At 44.4% G+C, this 22,367-nt stretch overlaps 1 protein-coding gene across 3 annotated transcripts in view; it reads left to right on the forward strand.

The window, feature by feature from the left end:
• Window positions 1-22,367, forward strand: part of CFAP54 (cilia and flagella associated protein 54) — a 526,588-nt gene that overhangs the window by 238,908 nt on the left and 265,313 nt on the right. For all 3 annotated transcript variants that reach the window (XM_073651573.1, XM_073651574.1, XM_073651575.1), the window contains exon 34: window positions 10,723-10,953. In XM_073651573.1, the coding sequence (XP_073507674.1) occupies window positions 10,723-10,953 (231 nt within the window). The remainder of the gene's footprint in view (window positions 1-10,722; window positions 10,954-22,367) is intronic.

Below are 22,367 nucleotides of genomic sequence, written 5' to 3' on the forward strand. Positions count from 1 at the left end.
AAAATCCTGAATAGGAACAGGCAATTCTCCCCTATCCAAAGCTGCAATACGCCCGTTACAACACTTGTCATAACATTTATGGCTCCAGGATTTAATTTCACTGGTAGACCAATCCAGTACAGGATTGTGAAATTTTAACCAGGGCAATCCCAATATTACTGGAGAAGGCAAGTTATTCAACACTACCAAATCCAATTTCTCATGGTGAACACCATTAATAGTGAGAGGAAATTCACAGACCTTGAGAGTAATATTCTTCAAAGGGGAACCATCCACAGAAACCACAGCAATGGGGGATGATAAAGGTTCAGGTTTTAAATTGAGTCTTTCCACGAATCCCCCATCAATTACATTCAGAGTAGACCCGCAATCAACAAACACCCAAAATTCCATTAATTTTTTCTAAGCAATCGTGGAAGCAGCTAAAAATATACCCTTGGAATTTAAACAGGCAATACGGGCGTGACTGACCATTTTTTTTTCTTTCTTCATACAAAGCTCACAACCTTTAATCAAATGACCAGATTTTCCGCAATAGAAACACAAGCCTTCAGAAAATCGACGGTCTTTTTCTTGAGAGCGAGGTGCCACCGATCCAATCTCCATCGGTTCACCACTGTTAGTACACACATTCTCATAACCAGAAACTGACATAGCAGAGGATTTGCTCTCATTAACCCTTGCACGCAGTCTTCTATCCACCCGTATAGCTAATTGCATAGCCTGTTGCAAATCTTCAGGTGTAGGATAAGCAATTAGCAGGTCTTTAACCCTTTCACTGAGCCCAGCAAGAAATAGACTTTTCAGAGCAGAATCGTTCCACCCTGTTTGAGTAGACCAACGACGGAAATGAGTACAATATTTTTCCACATTACCTGATCCCTGTTTTAAACGTCTCAACTCAGTCTCAGCTGATGCGACACGGTCAGGATCATCATATAATAGTCCCAAAGCAGAAAAAAAACTATCCACTGATCTGAAGCATGTATCACTAGGTTGCAAAGAAAAGGCCCACTCCTGAGGCTCTTTGTGCAAAAGTGACATTATGAACCCTACGCGCTGGGATTCATCCCCAGAGGACTTAGGTCTCAAACGAAAATACAATAAGCAAGCATTTTTAAATGAAAAAAATTCTCGGTGTTCACCAAAAAATAAATCCGGCAAACATACCTTAGGCTCCAAGAAATGTGCTCCAGGACAGTTACTCACGTGCTGACGGAGCTCGGCCACCTCCAGAGAGAGTCCCTGCAGGCGATGAACCAAATCCTGAACCGACACCATGATGGAACAGAAAAATCTTTCCTTAGAGAATTTGCTGGCTGGACTTACTGTTATGTTCTGCTACCAGAGCTAAGGAAAGAGAGGAGATCTGTCCCTACGATAGAACTCAGCTAAATCCCTACGATGTAACAGGGGACCTGATCCTGCGATCAGACCTGCTAAAGTCCTAAGCTAGTCTGTACGGAGACCTATAGATGTGGGGAAGGAATCCCTACAAGTACTAAGGACTGGGAGGAATATGGGACACCTCCTAACAGAAATAGTAGCAAACAGACGAGCAAACAAAATATATAGAACATAGAGGTCAGTAGACCAAGCAAACTAACAGAGCAAGACACAGAGCACAGGCTAGCTAGAAAGTAGATATACAAAGAAGTCCAGCAAAGCCAGAAGGGCGGAGCAGGCTTAAATAGGCCAACAAGGTCATGTGACCAGCAAAGGAAAAAAAACCTAAGAGCAAGGTTCTAACAATTTCATTGCAAGAACAATGGAAAAACTGTACAAACTGAATATGGGTGTTACGCCAGTGACTCGCGCAAGTGGTGTGCGCCACCCTACTCACCGCGTGCACCGCTTTGCTCCTCCCAGCGTCTGAGCTGCTTCGTGTAACATCTCCAGCTCTGCTATACCTCCTGCTGGAGAGTCTCCACCCGGCTATAGGGAGGCGCGGCCGGACTTTTCAGGAACTTGTAGCCTCTGGGTCCTGCAGTGATTAGCTTCCTTGGCCTATCCCTGCAGCAGGTGTATATTAGGCAGCTCCTTTCTCCACACCTTGTCTGAGCTTATGTTCTGTTGCAGGTAGTGTCTGATGCTCTAGCAAGGTCCGTTTATCCTGTTACCGACCCGGCATGCCTTTGTGTCTTGTTTGATCTTTCCGCTCCTAACCTTGGCTACGTATTCTGAACCAGTGCTGCCTCTCCTGACCTCTGACCGCCTGATAACGCTTCTGTCTTCGCCATTCTTGTCTTCTGTGCTCTGCATTCCTGCCTTGACCCGTGGGTCAGCTGCTGCAGGTACGGGGACTACACTGGAGTGGCACCTGGTGACTATCTAAAGCCAAGCCGATCCTCAACATCAGAAGCTTTGGTGAAAACCAAGTAGTCACTTAGTCACGTCCCTCCAGGCTAAGCCCGGCCAGCAGGGCTGTGGAGTCGGAGTCGTGGAGTCGGAGCCCATTTTGGTGGAGCCGGAGTCGGTATAAAATGGACCAACTCCGACTCCTAAAATATATAATAAATTGGGTACAGTAGTTCAATGCAACTTGTGGAGAATATTTTTTTCATAAGAATTTGGGAAAGTTATGATATGTCCTATAAATATCTGTCCTATTCCTGATCTAAGGGTCTAGATTTTTAGCTGAGATGAATCTGTGCTACAGTAAATTTATCACTTAAACATGAGCCATGTATGAGGGAGTCGTGGAGTCGGTGTCATGGAAATTGAGGAGTCGGAGGTTTGGCTTACCGACTCCACAACCCTGGCGGCCAGTGGCGCAGTGGGTTCACACCATCGTCACAATGGGTTCTGCTGATAAATCAGCAATTGTGGGTTCCACAGAGTTTTAAACACGTGGCGATTAGCTCCAAAATCGTTGCGAAAACCATACACAAATCACATCTCACCATGAACAAGCGCCAGTAAGGCTAGTCTCAAATTTTACTTTAAATGGCATTAATGACAAAAAGAATATACAATTGAGGTACTTTGCTCACAAATTGACCAATTTGTGTGTGCCCACCAGCAATAACAAGATGTACTCTTCTTTCATTAGACCCTAACTCAATATTTATCAGAAATGCCTCTCCCAGGCCAAAAGCCTCCAAATTTAAAGTGCAGGTAGGATTCAGTTCTAATTAAAAACAGCCTCAGACTTATGGCAGGGGTGCTCTGGCAAATATGGAGACAGTCACCACCTCCAAAAAAGCAAAGACCTACCAGAACTTACTAAAAGAATGAAGCAAATGTGAACAGATGCAAATTGCTGTTTGTATATAATGCAGTCACATTATATACAATTCATCAGGCTGCTTCTGTCTTCGGTCACATTGTCAGTAAACTCTAGTGACCCAGTGCCATTGGAAGCCACGCATGCCCATGCCATCACACTGCCTCCACCATGTTTTACAGAGGATGTGGTGTGCTTTGGATCATGAGCCGTTCCAAGCCTTCTCCATACTTTCTTCTTACCATCATTCTGGTACAGGTTAATATTAGTTTCATCTGTCCAAAAAAATTTTTTTCCAGAACTGGGCTGGCTTCTTTAGATGTTTTTTGGAATTTCTATTTTTAAGGCTGATTAATGGTTTGCACCTTGTAGTGAACCATCTATATTTGTTCTCATGAAGTCTTCTCTTTATGCTAAACTTACAGTGGTGTGAAAAAGTGTTTTCCCCCTTCCTGATTTCTCAGTCTTTTGCATGTTTGTCACACATGACAAAACACAGATCACAAAACAAATGTAAATATTAGACAAAGATATCACAAGTAAACACAAAATGCAGTTTTTAAGTTAAGGTCTTTATTATTAAGGGAATAAGAAATCCAAACCTACAGGGCCCTGTGTGAAAAAGTGATTGCCGCCCCCCCAAAACATAAATTGACTGTGGTTTATCACATCTTTTGAAAGCTGAGTTCTATTTCCCCAGCCACACACAGGCCTGATTACTGCCACACCTGTTCTCAATCAAGAAATCAGTTAAATAGGACCTGCCTGACAAATTTAAGTAGGCCAATAGATATTGAAACACCTACTTCCTGGAGCGTGTTCTTCACTTGGGTGGATGTTGTGAAGGGGTTTTCTTCACCATGAAAAGGATTCTGCAATCATCCACCACTGTTCTATTCCAGGCCTTTTGGAGTTCCAAAGCTCACCAGTGTGCTCTTTTGCAGCATGTACCAAACTGTTGATTTGGCCACTCCTAACATTTCTGCTATCTTTCTGATGGATTTCTTTACTTTTTCCTGCGTAATAATGGTATGTTGCTCTTCCATTGAAAGCTCCTTTGTCCACATGTTGTTGGTTCACAGCAATAGCTTCCAAATGCTAATGCCACACCTGGAATCAGTTCCAGACCTTTTACCTGCCTGATGATGGATTAACGAGGGAATAGCCCATGCAGCCCATTAAAGAACTTTTGAGGTAATTGGCCAGTTATTTTTGGTCTTTTTAAAAAGGGGCACCTACTTTAAAGAACTGTAATTCCTAAATCCTAATTCCAATTAGGATGTGAATCTGCTCAGACTAAAGCAGAGTCTGCACTTTAAGCACATGCAGATTATATATCTATAATATAACCGGAGATGCGTCCCTCTGTCTGAAGCCTTTACAGACTGCGCAAGCGCGAAATGCCTGCGCAGTCTGGCTCCAGGCAGAAGAACGCATCGAGCTGTTACAGGTAAGAGGAGTGTATGGCGCCGGAGATCGCGGTATGCATAGGCACTGAACGCATACCGCGATCTCCAGCGCCATACTTACCCGACCAGGAGGAGCGTTGCTGCGGCGTCTCTGTTCAGTCCGGAGGCGGGAGGAGGAGTTCGGCGTCGGAATCGGCGCATGCGCATAGCTTTATCCGGCTCCATTTTACTGAAGACACATTTGCAGTGTGTCTTCAGCAAAATGGCAGCCGAAAGCGCGGTATGGGCACGCGCGTACTCCGACACCACACTCCTCCCCCGGCCTCCGGCAGAACGGGACGCAGCACTGGAGCACAGGGAAGAAAGGTGAGTGTAAGTGTTTATTTTTTTTGTATGTGCAGCGTGATAGGGATGAGGGATGGGGTACCATGCATACCAGGATAGGGATGAGGGGGTGCCATGCATACCAGGATGAGGGATGGGGTACCATGCATACCAGGATAGGGATAAGGGGTGGTACCATGTATACCAGGATGAGGGATGGGATACCATGCATAGCAGGATAGAGATGAGGTGTGACATGCATACCAGGATGAGAGATGGGGTATCATGCATACCAGGGTAGGGATGAGGGGTACCATATATACTACGATAGGGATAAGGGGGTACCATGCATACCAGGATAAGGGATGAGGTACCATGCATACCAGGATGAGGGATTGGATACCATGCATAGCAGGATAGAGATGAGGTGTGACATGCATACCAGGATGAGAGATGGGGTACCATGCATGCCAGAATACGGATTAGGGGCCATGCATACCAGGATACGGATGAGGGTGTACCATGCATACCAAGATTGGGATGAGGGGGTACCATGCATACCAGGATAAGGGATGGGGTATCATGCATACCATGATTGGGGATGAGGGGGTATCATGCATACCAGGATTGGGGATGAGGGGGAACCTTGCATACCAGAATAGGGATGAGGGGGTACCATGCATACCAGGATATACCAGGACTAGATGGTGGCCCGCTTCTAACGCATTGGGTATTCTAGAATATGTCTCCCGACGGTGGCGTACTTATTTTAAATGTGCCGCCAATTGGCCGGAGACCCTATATAATACTCCATGCAGGAAGTCACATCCCCCCCATAGTGGCCCATGCAGAAAGTCACATCCCCCCCTCCCTTATAATGCCCCATGCAGGAAGTCACATCCCCCCTATATAATACCCCATGCAGAAAGTCACATCCCCCCTATATAATACCCCATGCAGGAAGCCACATCCCCCCCATAGTGGCCCATGCAGGATGTCACATCCCCCCTCCCTTATAATGCCCCATGCAGGAAGTCACATCCCCCCTATATAATACCCCATGCAGGATGTCACATCCCCCCTATATAATACCCCATGCAGGATGTCACATCCCCCCCATAGTGCCCCATGCAGGATGTCACAATGTCACACCCCCCCTCGCTTATAATGGCCCCTCCACGATGTCACACACCCTCACCCCACCATTTAATGCCCTATGCCCCCATACAATAAAAAAAAAATCCAATACTCACCTCACTTCTCAGCTGCTGCTTCGGACTCCAGCGTAGCCGGCATCTTCCCGCTCTGCGCTGTGACCGCTCAGGAGAGAGCACAGTGTAAAGACGTCACAGCTCTCTCTGACCTGAGACGTCACAGAGCAGCAGCGGAAGACACAGGAACTGCTGCGGAGGCACGGGGAGGGGTAAGTATGGCGCCGGGTGCCAGGGCCCTGAAAAAGCAGGGGGAGGGGAGGAGGAGAGGGGAGGCGGGGGCGTCACACTTGCCGTCGGGAGATAAGCGGCCGTAGCCGCTGATCTCCTGATGGTAGCCGCATGGAGGTGAGCGGCGCCTCTGGTCGGGGGACTTATGCTCCGAGCAGCCGGCTGCATCTCCCGGCTGCATCGCCGCAGACCTCCGTGCGGCAGATGAGCCGCTAACGGCCGCCATCTTTTTCTGAAATGCCGCGTCGCTGATTGGCCGCGGCCGGACCAATCAGCGACGCGGGATTTCCTGGACAGAAGGACAGACAGACAAACAGACGGGATAAGACAATTATATATATTAGATGAGGGATGGGGTGCCATGTATACCAGAATTGGGATGAGGGGTGCCATGCATACCAGGATTGGGTATGAGGGGGCCATGCATACGAGGATGAGGGATGGGGTGGCATGCATACCAGGATTGGGATAAGGGGTGCCATGAATAGCAGGATTGGGGATGAGGTGTGCCATGCATACCAGGATTCGGGATGAGGGGTGCCATACATACCAGGATTGGGGATAAGGGGTGCCATGCATACCAGGATTGGGGATAAGGGGTGCCATGCATAGCAGGATTGGGGATGAGGGGTGCCATGCATACTAGGATAGGGATTAGGGGTGCCATGCATACCAGTATAGGGATTAGGGGTGCCATGCATACCAGGATAGGGATTAAGGGTGCCATGCATACCAGGATAGGGATTAGGGGTTCCATGCATACCAGGATAGGGATTAGGGGTGCCATGCATACCAGCATAGGGATGAGGGGTGCCATGCATACCAGGACAGGGATGAGGGGTGCCATGCATACCAGGATAGGGATGAGGGGTGCCATGCATACCAGGACAGGGATGAGGGGTGCCATGCATACCAGGACAGGGATGAGGGGTGCCATGCATACCAGGACAGGGATGAGGGGTGCCATGCATACCAGGATTGGGGATGAGGGGTGCCATGCATACCAGGATAGGGATGGGGGGTGCCATGCATACCAGGATGGAGGGGTTCCATGCATACCAGAATGGAGGGATGCCAGGCATACCAGGATGGGGATGGGGACCACGTATAAAAGGAATGGGGGGACATATATACCAGGATGGGGGATATTGTCAGAATTGGGGGACATTACCCCTATACCAGTGTCAGCAGAAGACCCCCTCCCACTTAAAAGTGCATCATGACCACATTTTTTGCTTACATTTTTTTTTTTATTTTCCTCCTCTAAAACCTAGGTGCGTCTTATGGTCCAGTGCGTCTTATAGTCCGAAAAATACGGTAAATAGATTTGCGCTACAACCAGTGGGCTGCCACCTATCTTTAAGTTAAGCTGGTGCTGCATCAATGTATACATGGTCTTCTGTTTCCGCTTTTAACTATTTTGAAATAGTAAATAGTAAATATTGAACTGAAGAATGAAATACCGTAGTGTTTTATCCACTAGATATCTTGTAGATATAATAGATAGATGTAATAACAGCGCACTCATTATTTTTATTCCACACCACAGAATACGTCTTGTTCTCCTCCCAGTTACCAAGGACAACTTGGAGAGATCTGTATAATGAATATATCTGCATGTATACAAAATGACAGGAGCTTTATATAGAGGTTGTAAACAAATTAGAACATTATTTCCACAGTGAATCCTCTTCTAATGGCCACATCTTTGATCCCTGACCTGGATCAGATATGTATTTTCCATTCATGGCTGTGGCCTAAAATGTAGAAACCTCATGTGACAATTTTAATTGTAAAAAACTTGCCAGTTATTGGACTCTCTTTTTATAAAAGGTTGTATTGTTACTTTGATAATTAAAATGGTTGCCCATACTACCTCTTTCTACAATATTTATTTGAAAGTTCACTTGTTACTAATACAAGTTATCATAATATATGTATCGTATACCTCATTAAATTATACGTACCGTTTGCAAGTTATAATAGTTATAGAACTTATGCTATTTTTATTCCAATCAAAAATGGTGTACAAAGAAAAAAGCAAATCACGTCTTTATGCCAAACAGACAGGTGTAACTCTCAATGAAAAATAGTAAACTACTGTGTCAAGTGAAAGAAAAGGGATAACTACATATCGCATGTGGTCACAGAGGAACAGATGGGGCTACAAGTACTGTCACACTTGTACACTTTTCTCATACTGACCCAAGGCTGCAATCACATATCCCAGGGTTGGGCAATTAATTTGGTCAAGGGGTCACATTAGAGACCATGACTGTTGTGGAGGGCTGAACCAATAGGCTGAAATTAATTCTGCTCGATATTAATATGAACATAATAATTATAATTATTTATATTAATATTAACTGTATCACTTAATATTGGGCAGAATTAAGTATGCTGACATCCCCCTATATACCATATGAGTCCGCACACAGACCCGCTATATACTGTATGAACTCACACGCAGCCCCCTGTATACTGTAAGAGCCCACACATAGCCCCCTATATACCGTAAGAGCCCACACACAGCCCCCTATGTACAAAATTGGCCCTCACATAGCCTCCTATATACAGTATGAGCCCCCACACATAGCCTCCATTTATAGTGTGAGCCCCACATAGCCTCCATATATAGTGTGAGCCCCACATAGCCCCCATATATAGTGTGAGCCCCACATAGCTTCCTATATATATATAAATATCCCATACACATGAAAAAAAGCAACAACATATACTCACCTTGCTCCTGTTCCTTTGGCGCTCTACCTCTGCCCTTTACGATGCCCTGATCGCAGTACACAGCTGACGCGATGAAATTACATCATCGCGACTGCTGGCTCCCCTGCTGAGTGGTGGAAGAAGGGGCCAGTGGCCCCTCCTCGACCAATGTATTCACTGCTATCTGCATCCTGAGGATGCAGATAGTGGTGACTGCAAGCAACTGATGGACAGCAGGTGAGGGAAGGACATGGCGCAGTCCATGGGCCACAGTTTCAACTCCTTGGCTGTCTCGGTCCACGGGCCGGACTGGAACAGCCAGAGGGCCGGAAGTGGCCTGTGGGTTCAGTTTGCCCAGGTCTGACATATCCCATCCATGTGAAATGTCCGTGTGGTGCACAATTTTATTTTTTTGGACCACACATAAACCCATTGAGTAAAAATGGATCTATTCACACATTTGTTAAAATCACAGATATGAGAATGAAATCCATGAAACTCGGATCATGGTCTATTCTGATCCGATTTTGAGGATCAGAGTAAGACATATGCAATGGGTTTATGTGCTGTCCAAAAAAAAGTAGGACACCACACCAACACTTTTCACGGATGTGTGAATGAATCCTATCTAGTTATAATGTCTGAAGCCATTTGGTGTTTAGTTACAACAGCCAAATCTACTTATATGTAGTGAATGTGTTATATATCAACTAACAAGCGAAGTAGCACTCTGTAACGCTAAGTATGCGAACATGAAATATATGAAATTTGAATAGCAATACTGCTCTAGATAATAGAAATAAATGAGAAATCTTAGCGCATAAATTGGCCAATTCATGTGTACCTGGTAGCCACGTTAAGACGTTTCTTGTTACACCAGGAACCTGCCAATGGGAGCTCCTCTCTGCTTCTGTGTAGGAATGCAAGATCCTACTGCAATTAAAACCGCCTGTAACCTAGAGGCGGAGTGCATAATGTAGCGGCAGAGAGATTCCAGGGATGTGTCACTTATTAGGCTGTGTGCTGTAGTTTCAATTCAATCAGTGTTTTATCAGCAGGAGATTATCACTGCTGGACTAGTTCTCATGTGCAGGCCAGTCCAGCTAATCTGTGTAACCCCGCCCCCACCAATGATTGGCAGGTGTACAGTGTACAGAGGAAGCTGCCAATCAGATGTGTGGGCGGTGTTATACACAGCTCAGCATTCTGATCTCTGCTATATCTACAGCAGGGAAGATAGGGATTCTATCAAAACTGTATCAAGCAATCCATCAAGTGATATCACTGGAATCAGGCTCTCTGCCTCTAAATCATGCTACTCTCAGATTGCATATCAAAAGCCTGCTGACAGATTCCCTTTATTAAATTCCCTAGTAACAGACTAGAGGATTATATATTTTGTGTAAATTCTTTCATATTTTTGTTGCAGGTAAGTTGCTTTATTTGCTTTATTTATTCAAATTATAATCATGTTTTATTAAGTTCTTGTTTTCATATGAACATTTTTTACCTATAGTATAGTATATGGTTTTGATTTACTAATGTCTTGTGGTTCTATGTCATAAATTTAGTACAGTATTTTTATTTTTTTGAATTTCAGGCTTACCCGAGAGGAGATTGAGAAAAAAGCTTTTAAAACTTTGTTCGTGCTGCTAACGCCCATTGTTGGTAGATATATAAAACGTAAGAGAGTTTTTCAAGCCAGCAGAGAAGAGATGCCATGGAGAGCTCAAATGAATCTACTTTTGGCACTAACTCACTTCAGCTTGTTTAAGAAAAAGCTTAGTCAGCTGAGCGGTGAAGAACTGGCGAGTGAGCAAGGCATTAGCAGGTAAAGCCAAGACAACACATGAGCAGCTTCACAAATAATGTCTCTCATTAGCATTCTTCCACATCTTGAGCTAGAGACAAACGACCGGTGTAAGATCCTCTAGTAATGAAGAGACATGGTGGCCCCTGTTCTCAAGTTTACCAACTTAAATGCTATGTTGCCTTGTTAGTTCCTTTAATGCTGCAAGAACAAATTGCCATTGTGTGACCTTTACTATTTCCTTGTTGTTGCTTTCTGTTAATGGGCACAAACACAGATCACGATATCCGTTATTCTGTAGGATTGCTGTACTTCTTTGCTCAGCCTCTAAGCCGGAGGGCCGTTAGCTGTGCTTATTCCACAAATGCATATGCAGCCATTGACCCATTCTCCTGTATTATATACTGTAGCCTAGCAGTTCTGCCTTATTTCTCTGTGGCATGCCTATGCTTTTAATTTTTATTAATTAAAGTGGGTCCATCCACTCAATAAGCTGCCATATGCAAAGGCAGCTTCTCGTAGCCACCGGTCTGTACTTCGAATAGCAAAAACGGCACAAAAGGATGATAGTAAAACTGTTATGATCTGCAACATGTACTAAGGAAATATAGGGGAAAGCTGTCCCTACAGTAAGACTAAGCTGAATCCCTACGATGTAGCGGGCTGCCTGTTCCTAGCGAACAGACCCGCCTTAGTCCTAGGCTAGTCTGAACGAAGACCTATAGCATAAAGGGAGGGGTCCCTAAAAGAACTAAGGACTGGAACAAAAATGTAACACCTCCTAAACAGAAGTTGTTGCAGAACACAAAAAGACAGACAAAAAGGTACTAGAGGTCCCAGAAGGACCAAGCGAACTAACAGAGATAGGCACCGAAGCACCTGGCTAGAGAAACAGTCAACAACAGTGAAATTCAGCAAAGCCAAAAGGGCGGAGCTGGAATATAAAGGCAGGTGGTCACGTGACCGCAAAACACTAGATGGAGAAAACAAACAGGAGGGTTCTAACAAAAACAATGAAATGGACACATTTCACTGTTAATAGCTGTCCTAAGTGATGGACAAGAGGTGGATGGAGCACACATCTAATGGGCTCCATGAGACTAGGATATTATTTCAACTGTCCTCATAACCAAACAAAACAATCTCTTAAGGCTATGTGCCCACAATGCAGAAATGCTCCGGATTTTTTCCTGAGCGTTTCTGCATCTCCCTGGCAGAAAAAACGCATGCGGATTGTACATGTTTTTTTCCTGCCAGGGACTTGCGGATGTGAAGCGTTCTTCACATGCATTTCCGCATGCAGGTTGAAAAGCGCTTTCCAAGCAATTTTAGCATCACTTGGAAAGTACTTGTCAACTTGGTCACACTATATACTGTAAATCCATGCAAACGGCATGGATTTATATAGTGTGACCCCAAAGAATGTGTAAAAATAAAAAAAAAATCTATACTTACCTTCCGATGGCCCCTGGAGTCTTGCTTCGCTCCGTCCTGGCTTTCTGGCAGCTCGCGAACACTACACTGAAGGACCTGCTGTCACATGACTATGACATCAGCGCAGGACCTACAGTCTACCGCGATCTGCTGGCCAGGGAGGACAAGCGCAGTGGGGGCCGTCAGAAGGTAAATATAATATTTATTTTTTATTTTATTCTTTTTTTTACAGGTTCTATGGCACCTCCGCAAAATAATTGGTAGTGCTCCGTTTTTTTCCGCAATGATAACCCGCAGCGGAAATTTCCGCAGCATGTGCACTGCACATGCGGATTATCATTGGGGAACATTGCAGGCCTTCTACCAAGCGTTTTTTAAGCGTTTCTGCAGCGTTTTTGCCGCTGCGGAAACGCTTAAAAACCACATCGTGGGCACACAGCCTAACACTTTGGCTAAGAAGGGCCAGTAGCCATAATGTATTACCCATACATACGGCTGCATGTTAAACTAATGGTCAGTGTTTTCCTATTCATCTGTATTGGTAATAGTCATCATGAGTTTTATGCTTACATTTTCATAGTTGGTTATGTTTTGGGAAGGTTCAGTGACAAACTGTAACGCTGGGTGTAGACCCACTGCACCACTGGCTTGGCTTACCCTAGAGAGGCGTGACTAAGCGACTTCCTGGTGTTCAGTAGGGCCTCTTATGGTGAGGTTAGGCTTAGCTACAGGTGCCACTCCAAAGCAGTCCCCGGGACTGCGGCAGCTGCCCAAAGGGTCAGAGGTATGGGGAGGGCTGAGACAGAGGCGAAGTCAGACAGCCCGAGGACTTGGCAGGCAGGACAGGATCAGAAAACGTAACCAACATAAGGAGCAGAGAGGTCAAGCAGGATGGGTAATCAGGCTGGGTCGTTAACGGGAAGCTGGATATAGGAGGTTGCATACACATAGACTAACAGATTCAGAAACCACATTCGAGCAAGGGTTGGAGATAGGAGCTGCCTTATAATAAACCTGCTCGCATGGGATAGGCCAGGGAGCCAAATCTCTGCAGGACATAGCAGGGTTAAATTCCTGCAGAGACCAGCCATGCCCCCTATGGCCAGATGAAACCACCATAGTCACGGGTGTGTCATAGGTGACAGTCACCCTGCAAAGGTTTACAGGAGATCTCCACGTTTTGCAGTGCAGACAGCTGCCTAGTTAGGAGGCTGTGTTTAGGACCCAGCGACTACCTCCCTTTAGTCTGGGTGTATATATACCTGGTATGTCTAGGTGGGGGGTCGCCGGTTATACTCATTTCTACTTGGAAATTGGCTGAAGCAGCATCATATCCTCTCAGGAGTCTTGAGGCCGTGTGCCCTGTTGGAGTTCTTCTAAAGCTGAGTTGTTGTTCCCCTGTGTTGTCTTCCCCTTTTGTCTTTAGAGTGCTAGCGGAGGTTGACTAGTGCTCATCTCCTTCCACCCCTGGCTATAGCCTTACGCCAGGGATAGTAGGGCGAGGCACGTGATCGGCAACAGCTGCGGAAGCTGTATAGGAACGTTAGGGGGAGACAGGGTGACGCTCTCCAGATTAGGAGGTCACCTCTCCCCCCTTTCCCTAGTGTCTGGGCTCCCTTTCCCTTTCCCCTCTGTGTTACTGCACTCACACCTGGCGTGACAACCATGTTCTAGTAGCAGTACAAAAGAGTGAAGCTGGAAATAATCCTCAGCGAACCGACCTGATGTGAGGAGATGCTGTGCGGTGACTATGGTGAGTAGGACGGCGCTGAGGAGGCGCGTGAGTTACCGCCGTGTCACAACCTTTATGGAATTACTGTTATTACTATACTAATTGCTACCTAGGTTTTCTAAAGTTGTAGGGTTGTGCCGCTTTACGTTATTGATGACCTACCCTTATGATATCCACACCAGGCTGTCCACCGATCAGCTGTTTTTAGCTTCAGAAAACCCATGTAATGCAGCTTTGATGTCCATACTTTTATCTAGATGTGTTTTATAGTGGGCAAATAGGATGACACAGGCTATAAGTTTGCGACCACTGATCTACAGTACAGAGGGTGTAAAAGTTTTTTCTGATGATGTCCCGAACAAATGAATCTCATTTGCCCATTCTTAGCAGAAATTAAAGGGATAGTGTCAGTGCTTGTACAGCTACTTCATAATCAATGGGACTTACTCTGGTCTGATAGAGGTTTCACTCTAAGGCTCCCAAAACACTGATTAAGTTTAGGGGAAAGTTGGTGTGGCAGCCTGTTTCTCTTTACCACAGTGCAGGACTTTAAAGTCATTTCTCAACATGTTTCATGCATATTAAAATATAATCAGTGCCACTTTAGCATTCTAACAGCAGAGAATTTCCTTGGTAATAACCCGGCTTCCATTGCAAATAAATTCTACCTTACTACTTGTACGCCCCTCGCTGTGCCATGTTCCGAGTGGCAGTAATGGCTCTTGAGTGGACAAGTTTGCACATTTTAATAATTCATTCTTTGCGCATATCTTGCTGTTTTAATTTAAGCCTCCGGTTACTCAGTATTTGTTATATCTTACATGACATTGACCAGTGAAAATTCCCCAGTCCGTGTAAAGAAATTCTTTAAAGCATTTTTTTTCCTGAATTTAGTGCTCACCGCAAAAACTGGAAAATAAATCTGAACTTAAGTTTACAATTCTTGTTATTTAATAAGATTTAATTTTAATGAATACTCTAGGGGTAGAGATCAAACTGTTAATGTTCATTTATATGTAAATCTTTTAATCATGTGTATGAAATTAAGAAGAACCTGGCACAGTGACAAACATGGCTTTTAGCTTAGAATGGAAATGAGGATATAACATTAATGCTGTATATGCCACAGATGTACCAAGCATTATTGATACTGTTTCTACATCAAATATTAGCACATTATTATTACCCCTTCATGTGTCAGCCTATGGATATATTAGGTAGATACAATCTCAATGAAGACCATAATACATTATGTGGATGGCAAGATATCACACTCATAATTCATCTCATGACTTGACAACAACACATATCCTTGATGAATTGCAATCATTTCAATAACATAAGTGTTTTCAGAGCGTCAAAAGCCAGCGTTGTTACTTCATACGCCCAAGAAATGAGCTCGCTGTTCTGAAAATAACTCATTAACTTTATCAAAATTAGGATTTAGAGAATTTGTAAAATATTGATGCCACACATATGTTACAGCGAGCCTGGAAACTGACACTCAGGCAGTCAGCTGGTTTGTTTTCTGAATTATCAAGATAAATTTAACAGCACATTGGGTGTATCATTATTTGGTAAAAAATGTGTTGTATTTCTGTGTGAGATAGTGTAATGAGAGAACTGTTCGTGGTCACTTGACAGCTCTAAGGAGGGCTACAATGAACAGTCTTTGCACTAGCTACTCCTTTTTCCAGATCCCACTGTTGTCCTGACCTTCATCCTTAAATGCCTATACCGGGACTTAACAGGGAATCCTAGGCTGGAGCCACAGAGTTAGCTGCTGTTCGGTGGTGTGAGCTGGCAAGTAGAATAGTCTGGTAGCCGGATCAGAACCAGGAGGTTAGTACAGAAGCAAAATCACAAGGCAGGAGAGTAGTCAAAAATGAGCTGTGGTCAAAATCAGGAATATCTATAGGGAGTCAAAGCAGGAAGCTAAGAAGTTCTCTAGGAACAAGTCAAATTATAACTGTCAGTGGACAGCAAGCTTTCAGGAGCTTAAATAGCCTACAGCCCACCAAGGACACACAGAAGGAAACAAACACAGAAAAATTAACTTCTGATCTCTGAGTACGGACATAACTACAAGTACCACAGGGCACTGAACTAGAGTTGTCGCCATGCGTCATCCGCAAAAAGAGCACAGAGCCACTTGACGACAGAAGCAGAGACAAGAAGGGCAGACACCAACACAGGTGTCACAGAGAAGAATTAGGGCTTGTTCACAAGATGTATTTTTTTCCACTGTTCTTTCAAGAGTAACAAATTGCTACAATTTACAGTACTATTAAAGTGAATGCGATTTCTGAAATCTCACGCACATGCTGCTTATTTTTTCTTTGCAGATTTGAGCCATCAAAGCGTTTTGTTTTTTTTTCAAATCTGCAGAATATCAATTCTTTCAGTGTTTTAACAGTGTTTTTCACCTATTCAAATAAATGTGGGAAAAAAAGCATCAAAAATTCATGTGAAAACACGTCAAACGCCCATATTTTTTCAGCGTTTTTTTTCTGTAAACAGTCTGGTTTATGGTGGAGAAAATCTGCAGCAAATACTCAATGTGTGCACATGCCCTAATACTAGGGACACAGCTCTTAATCATTTAATTCAAGTTTTTCATTCAGTCCCATTTCCATACGGGTATAAAATCTAGCCGTTGGTCATGTAATCTGCCTTTACTAACATTTGTGAAAGAATGGCTCTTTGTAAAGAGCTCTGTGAATTTGAACATGGTAGTGAAATAGGAAGCCGCCATTGTAACAAGTCAGTTTGTGAAACTTTTGGCAATCACCCTAACTCAATCACTAAGTGGCAGACCACGTAAAGTTACAGAGTGGAGTTGCCAGGTGCTTAGGAGCATAGTGCACAAAAAGTCAAACTCTCTGAGTTCCAAACCTCCTCTGATATTAGCATCATCACAAAAAAACATGCAAATAAGTCTTACATCACTACCCACAATGCCAAGCATCAGATGGAGTGGTAGAAACCATGCCACCGCTGGACTCTGGAGAAGGTGCAAACATGTTCTGACTTATGCATCTTTATTTGGTGGGCTATTAGTTTAGTCTGGGTTTGGTTTATGTCAAGACAATGTTATCTGCCTGACAGCATTCTGCCGGGAGAAGAAATGCTATGGCATTGATTTTTAGGGGTTCTAGTATAGAAATATTTTCATTCTTTAGCATACCAAACTATTTTGTACAATTATAGCTTACAAATTTGTGGGAACAGTGCTCAAAGCAAGGTCTGTAAAGGCATGGTTGAGTGAGTATGGGTTGGAAAAACTTGACTGGCCCACTCAGAACCTTGACCTCAACTTCAGTAAACACCTTTTGGGATGAACTAGAACAGAGATTGTGAGCTAGGCTCTCTCATCTAACATCAGTGTCTGACCTCACAAATTATTTTCTTTACGAAAGGGAGAAAATTCCTACAGAACCAATCCAAAATCTTGAAAAAAGTCTTCTCAGACTGGAAGCTGTTTTAGCTGCTAAGAGGGACCAACTCTATATTAATGCCTATGAATTTAAACTGGCATGTCAAAAAAGTTACTGTAGGTGTAATATATAAAGGTCCCAATACTCTTATCCGTATAGTGTAAATGAGCATTATTTAATTGTTAATAAGCTATGCTGATATAAAAATATGATATCACTGAGATATTGTAAGGGTTCACGCTATCTGTTGACAACTTAGATATGTATAATCGCAGGGTTTTTAGATCAAAATGTATTGTCCTTCATAAAATTTACTGCTCCCAAATGAAAACAGCTTTTCTCCAGTACAAATAAATAACATAAACAGCCCTTTCTTCAGGTAAAATGAAGCAACGTAAATGTAGCAGTCTCACCAATCTCGGTATTCCAGGCAGTATCAGCTCAAGCAGTTTAAATGTGTTCACCAAACAAACACACCACTGATCATATCCAGTACAACTCTACTCTGCTGATTTTAGGCCTGTAATCCCAGGGCTGGATTACGGAAATAACCTTTCCCACCCAGACTCTTTTTGTTGTTCCTTAATCCCTAACCCAAAATCCAGTCTGCAAAGTTGGTGGGTGTCGAGCCACTGTGCCCCAAGCTGGGCTTACCCAGGATGGGCGTGACTAATAGACTACCTGTTTTTTGCTGGAGCCTCTTGGGGTAAGGATAGGCTTGGCTGAAGGTAGTCAACAGGTACCACTCCAGGGGGACAGACCCTGGGACTGCAGCAGCTGACCGTCGTTAATGGGAAGCAGAATACGGGAGAATGCATAAACGTGTGCTACAAGGTAGGAACCAATGGTAGACGGAACTGCCTAATAAAGGCCCTGCTAGCATGGGATTGGCCGGGGAACCTAATCTCTACAGGACCTAGCAGGGTTAAATTCCTACAGAGACCGGACACGCACCCCTAAAGCTAGATGCAGCAGTACTGAGGAGTGCAGGAGGAAACAAACTCAGCAGAATGGCTTACAACAAGGAGAAACCGCACGGTGAGTGGGCCAGCATTGAAGAGGCATGTGAGTTGCTGTCGTGACACAGTCAAATTAAAACCCACTCAGTAACCTAGTGTTACTGGTACAGACTTTACATTACCGAAGCCAACCACCTCAATGACACATATCTGCCATCCAGGACCTTACCTCCCGCTTTCTTACAATATGTACTGTCACACATACTGTAGATATCTTTTTTTTTCATGGCATTTTTCCTTCCATTTTTGTTTTATTTTCTCTTGCATCTTTGTACATTATGCACATTAATTATAGTTTCCCACAGGAAAACTCAAAAGGAGGGTATCGGGCATGAAAAAAGAGAAAACCTGCACTACAGCAAATACAACTGGATATACTGTTTTGGGCGTATGAATATGAGTGTGTATCTGTGTTTATTTAATGATTTTGATTGCCTAGATTTTTCCATAATCCAGCATGTCAAAAGTCCTGAGGATGCTGGATTATCCATAATTCACTGCAGACAGATACAGTGAAATTTATGGTAATACTTCTTTAATTAAAATGAACATCCTCCTTTGAATACTAGTTTATTTTTTCAAGTCCGAAATTATGTATTAGAAGAATAATATAACTATAGGAGATAAGTTACATTATTAATTTCTGCATACCTGCAATCATCACTATGAGAAGCTTAGTGCATATGAATTTATATAACTGCCTCCAAACTCATTGGGAAGTGTAGTATGTCTTTGAGCTTCCGACACAGATGTGAGGGCATCCCAAGTGTAAGGGCACAGTCAGACGACTGTATAAATCAGAATGCAGTGCACAAACTGGCCAGCAGCTCTCCTGACTTGAGCATGACAGCTACATAGAAATACATGAAGCTGTAACGCTCAGGTCGGGAGAGCCATCGACCAGTCCGTACACTGCGTTCCGATCTCGGTCCCATTTATATGGCAGTCTGACTGCACCCTAACACTGACTTTAAAGGGAACCTGTCAGTAGGTTTTACTGCTGCAAACCAAACACATCTATGTTAGGTCTCTGTATTTGAGAATTAATCCATACCTTAGTTTTTGTAAACCTTGGTGTTCCAAAGTAATTCTCTATTAAATTTTTATGCCAATGAGCCACAAGTGCAGAGGGCTTGGCCCTGCATTTACCGCTCTACGTTCTCGTTACCATTTTCTCTGGTCACCTCTATCCTTTACTACCTGATTGACAGGTCATGCTTATCTGAGTGACCTACCTCCCCGCCAGAAATTTGTAAAGCCATCATCACTCCCAGCGGCGGTGCATGCACAGTAATGTTTTGATGATGCAGCAAGAGCAGGACTGTGGATCTACAAGTGCTTCTCGCTAAATTAGAATATCATCAAAAAGTTAATTTATTTCAGTTCTTCAATACAAAAAGTGAAACTCATATATTATGGTGCATAAGATATTCATACAAACATGCTTCTCGGTAACTCATACTGCATTATGCATTAGTCTTATCAATCTGCTTTTTATTTGTTTTCACTTCTGCTTTCTCACAACTCGCCCGCCCTTTAACACATTCTGTGCACTCTCTCTATATCAGCCCCTCCCTTCTCCCCTCTCCCATGTATAACTCTGAGGCTCTACTGACATTCCTCACCCACTGCAAACCATCCTCTACCTTCATACAGCACTCAAAACGTTCATACAAATCATTAGACCACCTGCTCTTTCTCCTTTTACTAGTCGCAGGCGACGTCTCCCCCAACCCTGGGCCCCCCTCCACTAGCATACATTACTCTCCTCCAGCTGCATATAGAAACCCTGCTAATCTTATTACCGTTCAGTGCATGCCCTCTCCTATCGATTTCCATTGTGCTCTCTGGAACGCACGGTCTGTGTGTAACAAACTAACTTACATCCATGATTTTTTCCTCTCTAATTCCCTTAACCTTCTGGCTATCACAGAAATCTGGATTCAGCAGCCAGACACCACCACTGCTGCTGCTCTCTCGTTTGGTGGGCTGAAATTTTCACATACCGCCAGACCTGGCAACAGACAGGGTGGAGGTGTTGGTCTGCTCCTTTCCTCACAATGTGCTTTCCTGGTCATCCCCCCGGTTCCCTCACTTATGTTTCCTTCCTTTGAAGTCCACACCATCAGGCTCTTTAAACCCTTCTCCCTGTGAGTGGCAGTCGTGTATCGCCCTCCAGGCTCCTCCCGCCAGTTCTTGGATCACTTTGCCACCTGGCTTCCTCACTTTCTATCCTGTGACATCCCCACCCTGATCATGGGCGACTTTAACATCCCCATCGATGATCCCCTCTCCCAATCTGCCTCTCATCTACTTTCTCTAACCTCTTCATTCCGTCTCTCACAGTTTACTAATTCTCCTACCCATGAAGACGGGAATACTCTGGACCTGTTTTTTTCCAGTCTCTGCTCGCTGGATGACTTTACCAACTCCCCTCTCCCGCTCTCGGACCACTACCTTCTTTCCTTCTCTGTTAAGAATTGTCTCCTCACCCGGGACACCCCCACTTACCACACTTATAGGAACACACGTACCATTAATACCCAGCAGCTTATGGACAATCTCCACACATCTTTAGCCCCCATCTCCTCCTTCTCCTGTCCAGACTTAGCATTGTCACACTACAATAATAGACTGTAGAGTGCCCTAGATGAAGCAGCTCCTTCTACTCGCAGAAAGATCCGACACAGACAACGGCAGCCCTGGCACACGATGCAAACACGTTTTCTTCAACGTTGCTCAAGGTGTGCTGAGCGTCAGTGGAGAAAATCTCTTTTAGCAGAGGACTTCATCCACTATAAATTCATGCTCAAAACCTATAACTCTGCCCTTCATCTGGCCAAACAATCTTACTTCACCACCCTCATCACTTCAATGTCCAACAATCCAAAACGACTTTTCGAAACCTTAAACTCCCTCCTGAAACCTAAAGCACAGGCCCCCACCACCAACCTCAGCGGGGAGGATCTGGCCACTTATTTCTTTGAAAAATCAACCACATCCATCTGGACATCTCAGCCCAATCTCCTCAGTGCCTAGATCCCCTTCCCTGCCGCACTTAAAGCTCACTTGCCATCTTTGAGCCTGTCACAGAAGAAGAAGTTACCCAGCTCCTCGCTTCTTCTCGGTCTACAACCTGCAACAGTGACCACATCTCCTGCAGTCCCTCTCACCGGTAGTCACCACTCACCTGACTAAAATATTTAACCTCTCTCTTTCTTCAGGTATCTTTCCCTCCACATTTAAACATGCCATCATAACCCCTTTACTTAAAAAGCCATCCCTGGACCAGAACTGAACTGCTAACTACAGACCTGTCTCTAATCTTCCTTTCATCTCTAAACTCCTGGAACGCTTGGTCCACTCCCGTCTAATCCGCTATCTCTCAGATAACTCTCTCCTCGACCCTCTACAATCTGGTTTCTGCTCCTTACACTCCACTGAAACTGCCCTCACTAAAGTCTCTAATGATCTACTAACAGCCAAATCCAAAGGTCACTGCTCCCTGCTGATTCTCCTGGATCTCTCTGCAGCATTTGACACTGTGGATCACCAGCTCCTCCTCACTATGCTCCGCTCTATAGGCCTCAAGGAAACCGTTCTCTCCTGGTTCTCCTCCTACATCTCTGACCGCTCCTTCACTGTATCTTTTGCCGGCTCCTCTTCCCCTCCTCATCCCCTTACTATCGGGGTTCCGCAGGGCTCAGTCCTAGGCCCCCTCCTCTTCTCTCTATACACTGCCCCTATTGGACAAACAGTCAGCAGATTTGGGTTCCAGTATCATCTCTATGCTGACAACACCCAATTATACAC

Source organism: Phyllobates terribilis, unplaced genomic scaffold (genome assembly GCF_046119375.1).
Source record: "Phyllobates terribilis strain yellow unplaced genomic scaffold, ASM4611937v1 Scaffold_11__3_contigs__length_659146591, whole genome shotgun sequence".
In the NCBI taxonomy this organism is placed as follows: Eukaryota; Metazoa; Chordata; class Amphibia; order Anura; family Dendrobatidae; genus Phyllobates; species Phyllobates terribilis.